The sequence below is a fragment of the Schistocerca gregaria genome, chromosome 2, assembly GCF_023897955.1.
Source record: "Schistocerca gregaria isolate iqSchGreg1 chromosome 2, iqSchGreg1.2, whole genome shotgun sequence".
NCBI lineage: Eukaryota > Metazoa > Arthropoda > Insecta > Orthoptera > Acrididae > Schistocerca > Schistocerca gregaria.
In genome coordinates, this window is record NC_064921.1 from 1,015,138,415 (window position 1) to 1,015,152,233 (window position 13,819).

At 44.3% G+C, this 13,819-nt stretch overlaps 1 protein-coding gene across 1 annotated transcript in view; it reads left to right on the forward strand.

The window, feature by feature from the left end:
- LOC126335509 (reversion-inducing cysteine-rich protein with Kazal motifs-like) overlaps positions 1-13,819 on the forward strand; it is a 328,118-nt gene that overhangs the window by 204,630 nt on the left and 109,669 nt on the right. Inside the window, exons 6-7 of the mRNA XM_049998864.1 lie at positions 4,893-5,082; positions 12,126-12,259. Coding sequence (XP_049854821.1) covers positions 4,893-5,082; positions 12,126-12,259 — 324 coding nt within the window. The remainder of the gene's footprint in view (positions 1-4,892; positions 5,083-12,125; positions 12,260-13,819) is intronic.

The following is a 13,819-nucleotide window of genomic DNA, read 5'->3' on the forward strand; positions in this document are numbered from 1 at the left end:
CATGTTTTAAACTTGCGTACCATACGTGTTATTAGACAGTTGCACCACGGAGGTGGTAAGTTCACCGACAACGGTGCCAATTCAAAATAATGCCAACTCAGTCCAAAAAGTTTTTAAAGATGTTTTAGAGCACACTGTACGAGGAGAAATCTTATTCATGGCAGAAACGATTTTTGTAATGCCCTCCTATCGTAGCTGAAGCTGCGAGAAGGAAGTTTAAATCACACATTTTCACAGTCCAGTATTTTCTACGTCGCAATTAGTTTTAAAAGAAAACCTGTATGTTATCTTTTGATGATGTGGCTCGCTTGGTTGATTTGGGGGAGGTCGTCGGGGAAGGCAGCCCAAAGAAACTATCCCGGCATTTACCTGAAGCGATTTAGGGAAATGTCGGAAAATCTAAACTCAGGATGATCGGACGCGGGCTTGAAATTTCGTCCTCTCGAATTCGACCCCAGTGTGCTAACCACTGCGCCACTCCTCTTGGTAATGATGCTGCGTATAACTTCGTCATTACGTTGACGCAAATCGTCGAGAAATTTTTCCGCAGCAACATATCTGCACATACGTATGTAAATTGAAAATATGTAGGCCACGTCCGTCAGAAATTTTTGGTACTAACATAATTGTTCGTTACACTATGGTGTATAGATTTAAAACAAATTGGTCGTGTATTTTTCGTGTTTTTTGGTAACAACGTCTTTGCTTTGTATAGTAGTACAAATACACTGAAGAGCAAAAGAAACTGATGCACCTGCCTCATACCTTCTACGGCGAGCAGGCAGAAGTGTCGCAACACGACGTGGTAAGGACTCCATTAACGTCTGAAGTAGTGACGGGAATCGACACGATGAACCCTGCCAGGCACCCATACATCCGTAAGAGTACAGGGGAGTGGAGATCTCTTCTGAACAACACGTTGCAAGGCATCCCAGATGTGCTCAATAATCTTCATGTCTGGAGAGTTTGGTAGCCTGCCGAAGTTTTCAAACTCAGAGGAGTGTTTCCTGGAGCCGCTCTGCAGCAATTCTAGACGTGTGGGGTGTCACATTGCCCTGCTGAAATTGCCCAAGTCCGTCGTATTGCACAATGGACACGAATGGATGCAGGTGAGCAGACTGGATGCTTACGTACGTGTAACCTGTCAGAGTCGTATCTAGATCTATCAGGGTCCCGTATCACTCCAACTGCACACGTCCCACACTATTACAGAGCTTCCACCGGCTTGAACAGTCCCCTGATGACATGCAGGATCCATGGATTCATGAGGTTGTCTCCATACCCGTATACGTCCATCCGCTTGATACAATACATGTCCAGCGTATTACATAGGACAAACAGGTCGAGCAAGTACTGTTAGGTACAAAGAACTTTCTTGGGGTAAAAAATACCAACATTTACAGTGTGTATCTAAAAGGATGGTGCAAACGTTCACGGCTGAAAGTATACGAGAGTAGAAGCACAAATGTCCCAGTAAACGCAGGTCCGCAAATGAGCCGCTTGCGAGATAATCACGACTCTATCGTTCCACGCCGCCACTGACGTCATTGTTTGTAACATCGTCCAGTTTCTCCCTTGCGCACTTGAGGCCGTCCTGTGTTCGCTGTTTACACAACGGAACATTGCCGAGAGGAGGAGTTAGAATCACACCATGCACTCAGAACGTACAAGACGGATACAGTACACACAGTCTGAAGGGGTATTAGTCGCTTCTGAGGAGTGCCAGGGTGTGCTGGGTTGTAGTTACAATGGAACCGTACCGTAACTAAGAGTATGCGGATATGCATTTCACGTACGGTAGGGCTAATGGCAATACACGGGAGGCTGCACTCTTGTCCTGATCGAAGACACCCGAACGTCGAACATTTAGAAGGGTCTATCAGCGCCTGAGAGAACACGGGGGTTTTGCAGAGCTAGAGGTAGGCCTGCTCGCATTGCGCCTGAGGTTGAGGATATGGTATTGGAAACAGTACAACGCTCTCCAGCAACCTCGACGAGAAGAATTGCCACAAAAACGCCTGTACTGAGCCACAGTAGTGTATCGAGAATTTTACATCTCAATTTACTGTAGTCTTACCACCTACAACAAGTTCAATGTCTCAATTATGCAGAGTTTGTTGCTAGAGTGATGTTCTGTCAGTGGCTGCAACAGCAGGCTGTGGTCGACCCTCGTTTCGCGTGTAACATTTTATTTACAGACGAAGCAGGATTCACACGCGACGGTGTGTTTAACTATCGTAATACACACTTGTGGTGTGAAATAAATCCCCATGCTGTTCATGAACCGCGCGGGATTAGCCTAGAGGTCTTTGACGCTGCAGTCATGGACTGTGCGGCTGGTCCCGGCGGAGGTTCGAGTCCTCCCTCGAGCATGGGTGTGTGTGTGTTTGTCCTTAGGTTAATTTAGGTTAAGTAGTGTATAAGCTTAGCGACTGTTGACCTTATCAGTTAAGTCCCATAACATTTTACACACATTTGAACTTTTTTGTTGAGCTGTTCATGAGTCACCACATCAGCAACGTTTCTCACTGAATGTGTGGTTAGGGGTACTGGGCGATCAACTCATTGGGGCACATATTCTTCCACCACAACTTATTGGTCGGAGGTACCTTACCTTTCTGCGGCGTCATCATCCAGGATTGCTTGAGGCTGTTCCCATTCAGCAACGTCAGAGTATGTGGTACATGCATGACGGAGCTCCGGCACAATTTGCTGCTGGTGTAAGACCGCATCTAACTCGCAGATACGGCCAAAGATGGATAGATCGAGGCGGACCTGTACCGTGGCCTCCAAGCTCACCTGATCTAAATCCTTTGGATTTTTGTGTCTAGGTTCACATCAGGAGCCAAGTTTACAGCGCACCCGTTAACATTGTCGAAGAACTGGAGCAGAGAGTTCTATGTGCTTATCAAGAATTGCGGAATGATCCAGAGGATTGCGAAAGGATTCGAATTTCATTGCAGAGACGAGGACAGTGTTGGATCCAGATGCAAGGAAAACACTTCGAACACCTCCTTTAACAGGTACCTCATACGTGGAATGTGAATTAATTGAAATGTACAACCCAATAATAAAGTCTAAATTTCAAATTAATGTGTACTAACTTGGACGATGTTTACAATGACGTCAGTGGCGGCTTGGAACCTTACAGTTGTGATCATCTCGCAAGCGGCTCGTTTGCGGACCCGTGTTTACTTGACATTTGTGCTTCTTCTATCGTGTACGTTCAGCCCTGTAAGTTTGGGCCATCCTTTTTGATACATCATGTATAATTCGTCCTTTGCCGATCATTTATTAGTTACAGACCATAACCCCAAAAAGTTCGTTACGTCAGGATCCTACGTACAAAGAGAAAAGGCTTTAGACTTTTCACGAAACGTTATAAACTTTCAAAGACCTTTTTTTTCAATGACGGCTTCACTCTTAATTAAGCCTTGAAATTAAGTAACAAAATTTTTAGTGTTAGAACGACGTTACTTAGAAATGCCTAAAATTTACGCTTCTTTTTTTTTCTTCGGAGTAGACTCTAAGATATCGTTTTTCTTTTTCTCTTTCATTTATCATATTATAATAATAGGTAGAAAAATATATCTGCGGTTTTCTGTTGCACTGTCCTATACAGTTTTTCATTTTGCATAATATTGGCTATTGATGTCTGAGATGGAAACTTATATGCCATTTAAAATGTCTTTCAAAATGTAGACGACACTTATCTTCTACGCTATTTAAAATGTCTTTCAAAATGTAGACGACAGTTATCTTCTACTGTTACTAGACAGCACGACTTGTTTAATGTCCACGCTGAGGCAGCTTTGGGATGTGAGCCTCTTATACTGAAGCCAACTCCAGTGACCGTCATCTCTCGCAGCGCCTAGCGGCGCGCACCGTGTTACTCCATGTAGCTATAGTTTTACTGGCGATTACCAGCTTTATGTCAGTTCAATGTATTTAATTTTATGTGGTCTTAATATTAGTTTCTTAATGACGTATTTTATCTCACGAGAGCATTATTGCTCTTAAACTCATTCGTCTGTTAGTACTCCGTCTTCAGGCCACAAGTGGCCTCCCGGAACGATCCTAGCGCCGTGTCATCCTCAGTGGAGGATGCGGATAAGAGGGGCGTGGGGTCAGTACACCGCTCTCCCTGCCGTTATGATGGTATTATTGACCGAAGCCGCTACTATTCGGTCGAGTAGCTCCTCAATTGGCATCACGAGGCTGAGTTAACCCCGAAAAATGGCAACAGCGCATGGCAGCCTGGATGGTCACCCATCCAAGTGGCGGCCACGCCCTACAGCGCTTACACTCGGAAATTCACGGGAACCAGTGTAACCACTGCGGCAAGGCCGTTGCTGCGAGTGAGTGCAGTGTTCTTATAAATATCTTCGGAATAAAACTGGTTATTCTTTAGTTTTCTCCATGTTAATGTTTATTTATAATCTGTTTTAAGTAATAATGAATTTTCTGATGAAGACACTTGTAGTCGGTGTGGCAAAAGTATAATTTTGTTGCAAATTATTGGCTGTTTTACACCTCTCATAATATAGAAGCATTCGTAGCGGCCACAGAATCACAATGGCTACGCTATGGAGAGTGTATGAGGCTGCAGGAAGATAACGTTGAGAAATGAAAGATTTCAAATTTTATGTTTGAATATATTGTGAAAAAGAAAATAGGATACCATGGAGCTTGAACACTTACTCAAGAGGGTCTGAAGGGACTAATCTTTGCCAGTTGAAATAAATATAAATAAAAGTTTGTTGTCAGTAGCTTAACTACTCTGTAGATTGATAAATCAGTGCAGAAACATTTTGCTACTGTAGTTCAACTGTTGGCGCCTCAGCGACCTTTTCCGAGCGCAGCCAGCTGTAGCAGCGTGACTGCTGTTCCAGGCGGGCGCCGCGTGCTGTGCCGACGCCGCGCCGGAGACCTGCGCCTCTGCGTGCCGCGACGCCTTCCGGGAGTCGGGCGGCGCGGGCGGCGTGTCCGCCGTGGAGCGCACGTGCGCACAGCACAGCCCGCGCGTGCTGGCCTGCGCGCGCAACCACACGGCCGCCGCGCCCGTGCTGCAGCCGCACAAGTGTGAGTACCGGACGAGTGCAGTGGAGAGGCAGCGACAGCAGCAGGGGTCTGTCGGAGAGGCCAGCGACTGCAAACGTCGACTAGTCACTGCGTGTCATCCGAGTAACAGGTCCATCTGTTGCGTTTCAACCCTTCTAATGCTACCCGGCTCCACTGTTGGTGATACGATTGTGAAATGGAAAAGATTAGATTAGATAAGATAGATCGAGAATACGACACTTCGTAATTATGTGGAACGTGTCAGGTTAATAAAAGGTGTCTATACAAGATATTACATTGTTTTTGTTGTCGTTGTCTTCAGTCCTGAGACTCGTTTGATGCAGCTCTCCATGCTAATCTATCCCGTGCAAGCTTCTTCATCTCCCAGTACTTGCTGCAACCTGCATCCTTCTGAATCTGCTAAGTGTACTTATCTCTTGGTCTCCTTCTACGATTTTTACCCTACAAGCTGCCCTCCAATACTAAACTGGTGATCCCTTGATGCCTCAGAATATGTCCTAGTAACCAATCCCTTCTTCTAGTCAACTTGTGCCGCAAACTCCTCCCCAATTCTACTCAATACTAACTCATTAGTTATGTGATCTACCCATCTAACCTTCATCATTCTTCTGTAGCACTACATTTCGAAAGCTTCTATTCTCTTCTTGTCCAAACTATTTATCGTCAATGTTTCACTTCCGTACATAGCTACACTCCATACAAATACTTTCAGAAACGACTTCCTGACACTTAAATCTACACTCGATGTTAACAAATTTCTCTTCCTCAGGAACTTTTTCCTTGCCGTTGCCAGTCTACATTTTACATCTTCTCTATTTCGACCATCATCAGTTATTTTGCTCCACAAATACCAAAACTCTCTTACTACTTTAAGTGTCTCATTTCCTAATCAAATTCCCTCAGCATCACCCGACTTAATTCGACCACATTCCATTATCCTCGTTTTGTTTTTGTTGATGTTCGTCTTATATCCTCCTTTCAAGACACTGTCCATTCCGCTCTACTGCTCTTCCAAGTCCTTTGCTGTCTCTGACAGAATTACAATGTCATCGGCGAACCTTAACGTTTTTATTTCTTCTCCAAGGACTTTAATACCTACTCCGAATTTTTCTTTTGTTTCCTTCACTGCTTTCTCAATATACAGATTGAATAACATCTTGGACAGGCTGCAAACCTGTCTCACTCCCTTCCCAACCGCCGCTTCCCTTTCATGCCCCTCGACTCTTATAACTGCCATCTGGTTTCTGTACAAATTGTAAATAGCCTTTCGCTCTCTGTATTTTACCCCTGCCACCTTTAGAATTTGAAAGAGAGTATTCCTGTCAACATTGTCAAAAGCTTTCTCTAAGTCTATTATTACATTACACAAAATATTACATGACCTTAATATTTTTAATTTCTTTTTTTTTTTGGGGGGGGTGGGTGGGAGGGGAGTTGGGGATATTGCCCACTTATTATATCCAAAAATTCATCTAATGAGTAGAAGGAGATGCCATTAAGAAATTCTTTTAATATAATTTTAAATGCGATAGGGCTATCTGTCAGACTTTTGATGCTATTAGGTAAGTGACCAAAGATTTTCGTGGCAGCATAAATTACCCCCTTCTAAGCCAGAGTTAGATTTAACCTTGAGTAGTGAAGATCATCCTTTCTCCTAGTGTTGTAGCCAGATACACTGCTATTACTTACGAATTGGTTCGGATTTTTAATAAGAAATTTCATAAGTGAATATATACAGGGTGTTACAAAAAGGTACGGCCGAACTTTCAGGAAACATTCCTCACACACAAATAAAGAAAAGATGATACGTGGACATGTGTCCGGAAACGCTTAATTTCCATGTTAGAGCTCATTTTAGTTTCGTCACTATGTTCTTACACTACGCTCAATGGAGCACGTTATCATGTTTTCATACGGGATACTCTACCTGTGCTGCTAGAACATGTCCCTTTACAAGTACGACACAACATGTGGTTAATGCACGATGGAGCTCCTGCACATTTCAGTCGAAGTGTTCGTACGCTTCTCAGCAACACATTCGGTGACCGATGAATTGGCCGAGGCGGACCAATACCGTGGCCTCCACGGTCTCGTGACCTCAACCCTCTTGACTTTCATTTATGGAGGCATTTGAAAGCTCTTGTCTACGAACCCCGGTACCAAATGTAGAGACTCTTCGTGCTCGTATTGTGGACGGCTGTGATACAATACGCCATTCTCCAGGGCTGCATCAGGGCATCAGGGGTTCCATGCGACGGAGGGTGGATGCATGTATCCTCGCTAACGGAGGACATTTTGAACATTTCCTGTAACAAAGTGTTTGAAGTCACGCTGGTACGTTCTGTTGCTGTGTGTTTCCATTCCACGATTAATGTGATTTGAAGAGAAGTAATAAAATGAGCTCTAACATGTAAAGCAAGCGTTTCCGGACACATGTCCACATAACATATTTTCTATCCTTGTGTGTGAGGAATGTTTCCTGGAAGTTTGGCCGTACCTGTTTGTAACATCCTGTATGTTGTGAGGCTACAGTGAAGATCTCTAGCAAATAAATGTCTGCAGGATGATCTTGGATGAGCTCCAGCAATTATTCTAATTACACGCTTTTGTGCAATGAACACTCTTTTACTCAATGATGAGTTACCCCAGAATATGATGCCATAGGAAAGCAGAGAATGAAAATAGCCGTGGTAATCTAATTTATTCAGTTGTATATCGCCATAATTTGCAATGACCCTAACAGCATAAGTAGCTGAACTCAAACGTTTCAGGAGATCCTCAGCGTTTTTTTCCATTTCACCCCTCATCAATGCATACACCTAGCAATTTTCAATATTCTACCTTAGCTACCGATTTCTGATCGAAGTCTATATTTATCAACGGTGTCATTCCATTTACTGTGTGGAACTGTACATACTGCGATTTGTCAAAGTTTAATGAGTGCCCATTTGCAGAGAACCACTTAATGATTTTCTGAAAAACATCGTTTACAATTTCACCATTTATTTCTTGTCTGTTGGGTGTGATAGCTGTACTTGTATCATCGGCAAAAAGTGCCAGCTTTGCATCTTCGTGAGTATAGAACGGCAAGTCATTAATATATATTAAGAAAGCGAATGAATAACCAGACATAAACTAAGAGGGGCCGTAGAACATTTCAGAGGGTGGCTGTAAAGTACCGCATGAAATCAGAAGGAAGAATCGCTCTTGAGTCCCAGAGTGCTACCAGCAGTCCAGTAAGCATAATCACTGTGGGACCTGATAGTAAAGGGAAGGCAGGATTCGGTTACGATTGTGGACGGGGCCGCAATCAGTTACTATTGGTTGTCTTTTATAGTTACACACGTTTATTTTTAAAACAGTAATTCCAGACTTAATAAATAAAAAAGACAACACGTTATTAATAAAGGAATAAACAACTGCGTAAATAATAGTACAATTTCGCAAATCACGATAAAATACAGATACAGATAATTTTTAAGAAAACAAGTCACTGTGATCATGGCTGAAGGCCTTACACACCAAGAATGGCAATAAATTAAGAATGTTTAAGAACTCGCTCCAATTATAACTTACAGTTATTGAAATATTAGAAAGTATGTGGCCGCAAACACAGCAGAAGGTATCAGACGCCACAGGAATGGCAGTAAATCAGGTTTTAAGACTTACTGCTAAAATACAAATATAGAATTATTTTTTAAAGCAAATGACCAAAATCACGGCTGAAATCTTTACACACCAGGAACGGCAATTATATCAAGAAAATTTGAAACCTGCTGTAAAACAGCAAATACAAGCAAAGGTTAATTATGAGAAACAAGCAACTGGCCACCAAAGGACTGAAATAAGATGATGGTAACCTTATAACACAACACTTACACTGCTGGATTTATTCCAGAAGGCGACTAGAACTGTTAACTAGACACACATAACCTTTAATGTAGGCATTGCAAGGTATGGTAACAAGTAATACTGTAATAAAACACAAAGACCAATCACAGACGGTGCTCCAGGAATCGACCTCTGAGAAGGTCTGGCAACAAACATTTTCGCGCGCGATGACATAGGCAGCCAATGGATGCCATCACTTCACAAGATGGTAACTGAGACTAGTGGCAGTCTAACGAATGACTAATAATAATCTTGCAGAAGCTACCTGACCTCCAATAAACCAAATGAAAGAATGGAACAACACGCCAAAGCCGGAACCCGCGGACTGCACTACGCCCCTGAACACTGTGTTTAGAGCGCCCAGAATGAGAAAGAAACCACTACCAGATTTCCGTCAGGTTCCACAATCCCGAAAATCCGAACAATCCTGTCACAATACAGAACACCAGACAGACTAACAGTAACTAAAGCCCCACTTGAGTTGCGTGCGAGGCAAAACCGAAATGTAACCTACCAGAAGCAGCAACCACACGTCATTGCCGAAACAATCACAAAGAGAGACAAAACCAAGTACCAAATGAGTGACATCAAATTCATTACGCGCACAGACGCACACTGAACTCACTGTGACAACTCTGACGACGGTTGGCGGAAAGAAACAAGTATCTACACTGCACCTTTAATTCACAGTTGCCTAACCGCACCGTCTAACCTCTGAGCCAAGCGCTTTTAACACAGTAGGGTCTTCAAATACTAAGCAGTACGCAGATCCACAAAACTGCACATGACGGCGTGATGATAGTCTTCCACCCAAACGGGTGACTGATTCTGCTCTGCTTGGATTGAAATGCACTCATCTTAAAGCTTGATGGATCCGGTTTACGACGAGGTCGTGCACCCTCGTAACCACAGCCCTACCATTAGGCAATCCGTGTGTGCCGCCAGCGGTCCCAGCGTGTTCTGGCACTGCGCAGACCTGACTCCTCCTGAGTCCCCAACTGAACTGACCCACTCACACTGCCTAGAAAAACAACGACATCGGCACAAAGATAGGGCAAGAGTTACTACATATCGACAACCACCGCTGCTGCCACTAGCGGCCAGACAACGCTTGTGAAACGCGAGAAGAAAGCAAACAACCGAAACCATGCCAACCAAACGATACCACCTGGCCTCCATCAGAGGGTGGAAACCTGCAGACAGAACCAACGTGAGCAGCTGCACGTCGCACAGTGTGCCTAGGGTGCAACCGCGGTCTGGGGTTGGAGTTCCTGATTAGCAACCAAAACGTCCTGGGTAGCGCATTAGAATCCCCCTACGGCTTAAATTTCAAATGAAGATCAACAGCGATGCTGGTCGAAGACTACTGGCACATGGAAGCACTCTCGGTCTGTCAGCAGCCTTGCCAAAGAGGCCGGAGAAGCGGACTGAGGTTCAGGGCACTGTCTTGCCATTAGGCTGGGAAACTGCCCCTAAAAACCAGAAGAATCAGTAATGGTCAACGGCATGAGGATGCAGAAGGCAATGGAAACCACTGCATTAAAGACACATAATGTGTATCCACAGGACATGTAGCCTGTAATTGAAATAAATATCATGATGATTTCACCACTGGCAAAATTTTCTGGAAGAGTGCCCCACACCGATCTCCGGGGGGATACTGACAAGATGGAGGTGACAACGACAAAAAGATTGAATAACCAAAGAAAGAATAACGTTCTAAGAGTCGTCCCGCGGAATGTCATAAGTTTGGGCTTGTTAGGCAAGCTAGGAAATATGAAATGGGAAATACTAATGCTCAATCTACATAAAGTGGGCGCCATTTTCCTGTTGATTTCCAGTTTTTAGTTTTACTCAGGGCTTCGTTTATTTCTTTGATCGTCATGAGTTCGCCTCCATATGGTTTATCAGTTCAGGGGGAACAGAGGTTCTCCTCTAATGCTTGGTTTCTATTAATAACATGCTATCCATTTATCTTCGGGTATTATATTTAACTTTGTTGTCTCTTTTCGAATTTTATTCAAATGCTTTTTAACCTGGTAAGTTATAATCTAGCTAGTCAGTCATCAATTAAATTATGAAACACCTTATATTATCCGTAAGCACACAGTTTACTTGCTAGAAAATATTATCGACATGTATCTTTCCTTGGTGGTCTTTCCGCGAAATGTAAGTTGGCGGCAGTAAAACTGTACTGCAGACAGCCTCAAATGCTGGTTCTCTAAATTTCCTCAGTAGCAATTCACGAAAATAACGCCTCCTTTCCTCTAGGGGCTCCCACCCGAGTTCCTGAAGCATTTCCGTAACACTCGCGTGATGATCAAACCTACCAGAAACAAATCTACAGCCCGCTTGTGAAATGCTTCTATGTCCTCCATCAATCCGACCTAATAGGGATCCCAAACACACAAGCAGTACTCAAGAATAGGTCGTATTAGTGTTTTATAAGCGATCTCCTTTACAGATGAACCACATCTTCCCAAAACTCTACCAATGAACCAAAGACGACTATCCGCGCTCTCCACAACTGCCATTACATGCTTGTCCCACATCATATCGCTCTGCAATGTTACACCCAAATATTTAATCGACGTGACTGTCTGAAGCGCTACAGTACTACTGGAGTATTCAGACATTACAGGATTCTTTTTCCTATTCATCTGCATTAATTTACATTTATCTATATTTAGTCACCTTCCCGTACACCACAGCATCATCAGTAAACAGCTGCACATTACTATCCACCCTATCCAAAATATCATTTATGTAGGTAGAAAACAACAGCCGGCCTACCACACTTCCATTGGGCACTCCAGATGATACCCTCAACCCCGATGAACATTCACCATCGAGGACAATATCGAGGTTATTAGAAACTTCCCACTATCAACTACTTTCTGGACGTCATAAGTAAACATAGCTTCTAGACCGTTGCTGGCCTAGTACTCTGTCGTTAACGACCTCAACATCGATAAGGCTCTAAATGTTTCTTCCTTACTTTTACTGAGTAACTGCACAGTGGTGTCATAGGCGAACTGAAAAATGCACTTACGTGCTCGCTCTGTACTTTCGCAGCATCTAAACGGCAAGCTGTGCTCTAACGATCAGACTTCATGGGAGTCATTGGTTGATAATGATTTTCGTTTGGACAGATGTGCCGTGCTGTGAAGCGGCGGAGGACGCGGGGTGCCGGGAGGCGTGCAGGCGGCTCCTGAGGACTCGCGCGCCCGCGGAGGACATCGTCGACGGCCTGCAAGAGGCCGGCTGCGGGCCGCCACTGCCACATGTGAGTACTCGCTGTCGTCAGGTAACGGCCTGCTGTACGAAACTGACGAAAACTAAAAATAGTACAAAGTCTCTGTAAGCAGAAAAACAAGTAGTTTGTTCTGAGGATAACGACAAGCCGGCCGGGGTGGCCGAGCGGTTCTAGGCCCTACGGTCGCACGTTCGAATCCTGCCTCGGGCATGTATGTATGTGATGTCCTTAGGTTAGTTAGGTTTAAATAGTTCTAAGTCCAGGGGGCGGATGACCTCAGCAGTTAAGTCCCTTAGTGCTCAGAGCCATTTGAACCATTTTTTTGATAACTACAAACTGTACAACTATAGAGATGAGGGGACTGGAACAAAGGATAACCTTGAGTTTGTTCATCCCCCTGACTCTGATTCAGCAGGCCAAACTGTGCCCCGAACCACTTGTTTCCTCCTTCCTTTACTTCTCCGTGGCCCAACGCCACCACTGAATAACTCAAATCAAATGACTCTGAGCACTATGGGACTTAGCATCTGAGGTCATCAGTCCCCTAGACGTAGAACTATTTAAACCTAACTAACCTAAGGACGTCACACATATCCATGCCTGAGGCAGGATTCGAACCTGCGACCGTAGCAGCCTCGCGGTTCCAGACTGAAGCGGCTAGAACACCCCAGCCACAGCGGCCGACACTTCATGATGACAAACATACCTCAGGTGATCTCACATCTTGGTTTGTAGACTGAAGTATCTGGGTTCAGCTTCTAGAGAGAACATTTTTCGACCTGATCTGTAACTTGCGTGCATGACAGGCATGTTATGGCAGTAATACAGGCCTCTTTTATTGAGCTGTATTGCAGGGTCTACATGTGCAGACGAACATGGCTGGGAACACGTTCAGATGGTGAGGAGAGGGAGGAATGGACGGAGAGAGAGTAGGACGAGAAGATGTGTGAGGCAGGTGGAAAGTGTAAAGGAAAAAGGAAGAGTTGGAGGCGGAGATGTAAAGTGGGAGGAGGATATGGTTACAGGGTGGGGGGAGGAAGATATGGTCAGAAGGAGCGGGTGGAGGAGTTAGAGCATAGCTTCTCCATCGGAAGGAGGTTAATATACACCACGTCTTCGCTGGGTCAGTCAGTTGCTGCAGTTGTCAATTAGTAGAATGTCATCGTAGAGAGGGAAGTAATCGTCAGGCTAAAGTCTAGGGGCCATGAGAAAGAACGAAATATCGCTCATTCGCGATAATGACAAAGCTGAACAAGCAAGCGAGAAGCTCTTGAAACAGGAGTTGTGAAATATTACAGTTCCTACAGGACTTCTGGAGGAGCTGGTTTAACGATCTGCTCTGAGTTCTCTCGAGGAAGTGTTTACATTCGAGAATCACTAACTAGCCGGCTCACATATATATACCTCCACTCAGACTGTCACTATCAGATGTTCGTTATATCCAGTAGAAACCGGGCATGTAGGGTCCGCCATGCAAGACAGTCTATACCATCACATGAAAACAAGATGGAGACCATTTACCTCGTATGATGACACAGCCATCCACCGTCCACGGACTTTTCCTCCAGTAGCTCCAGGTTCTCACCTAAG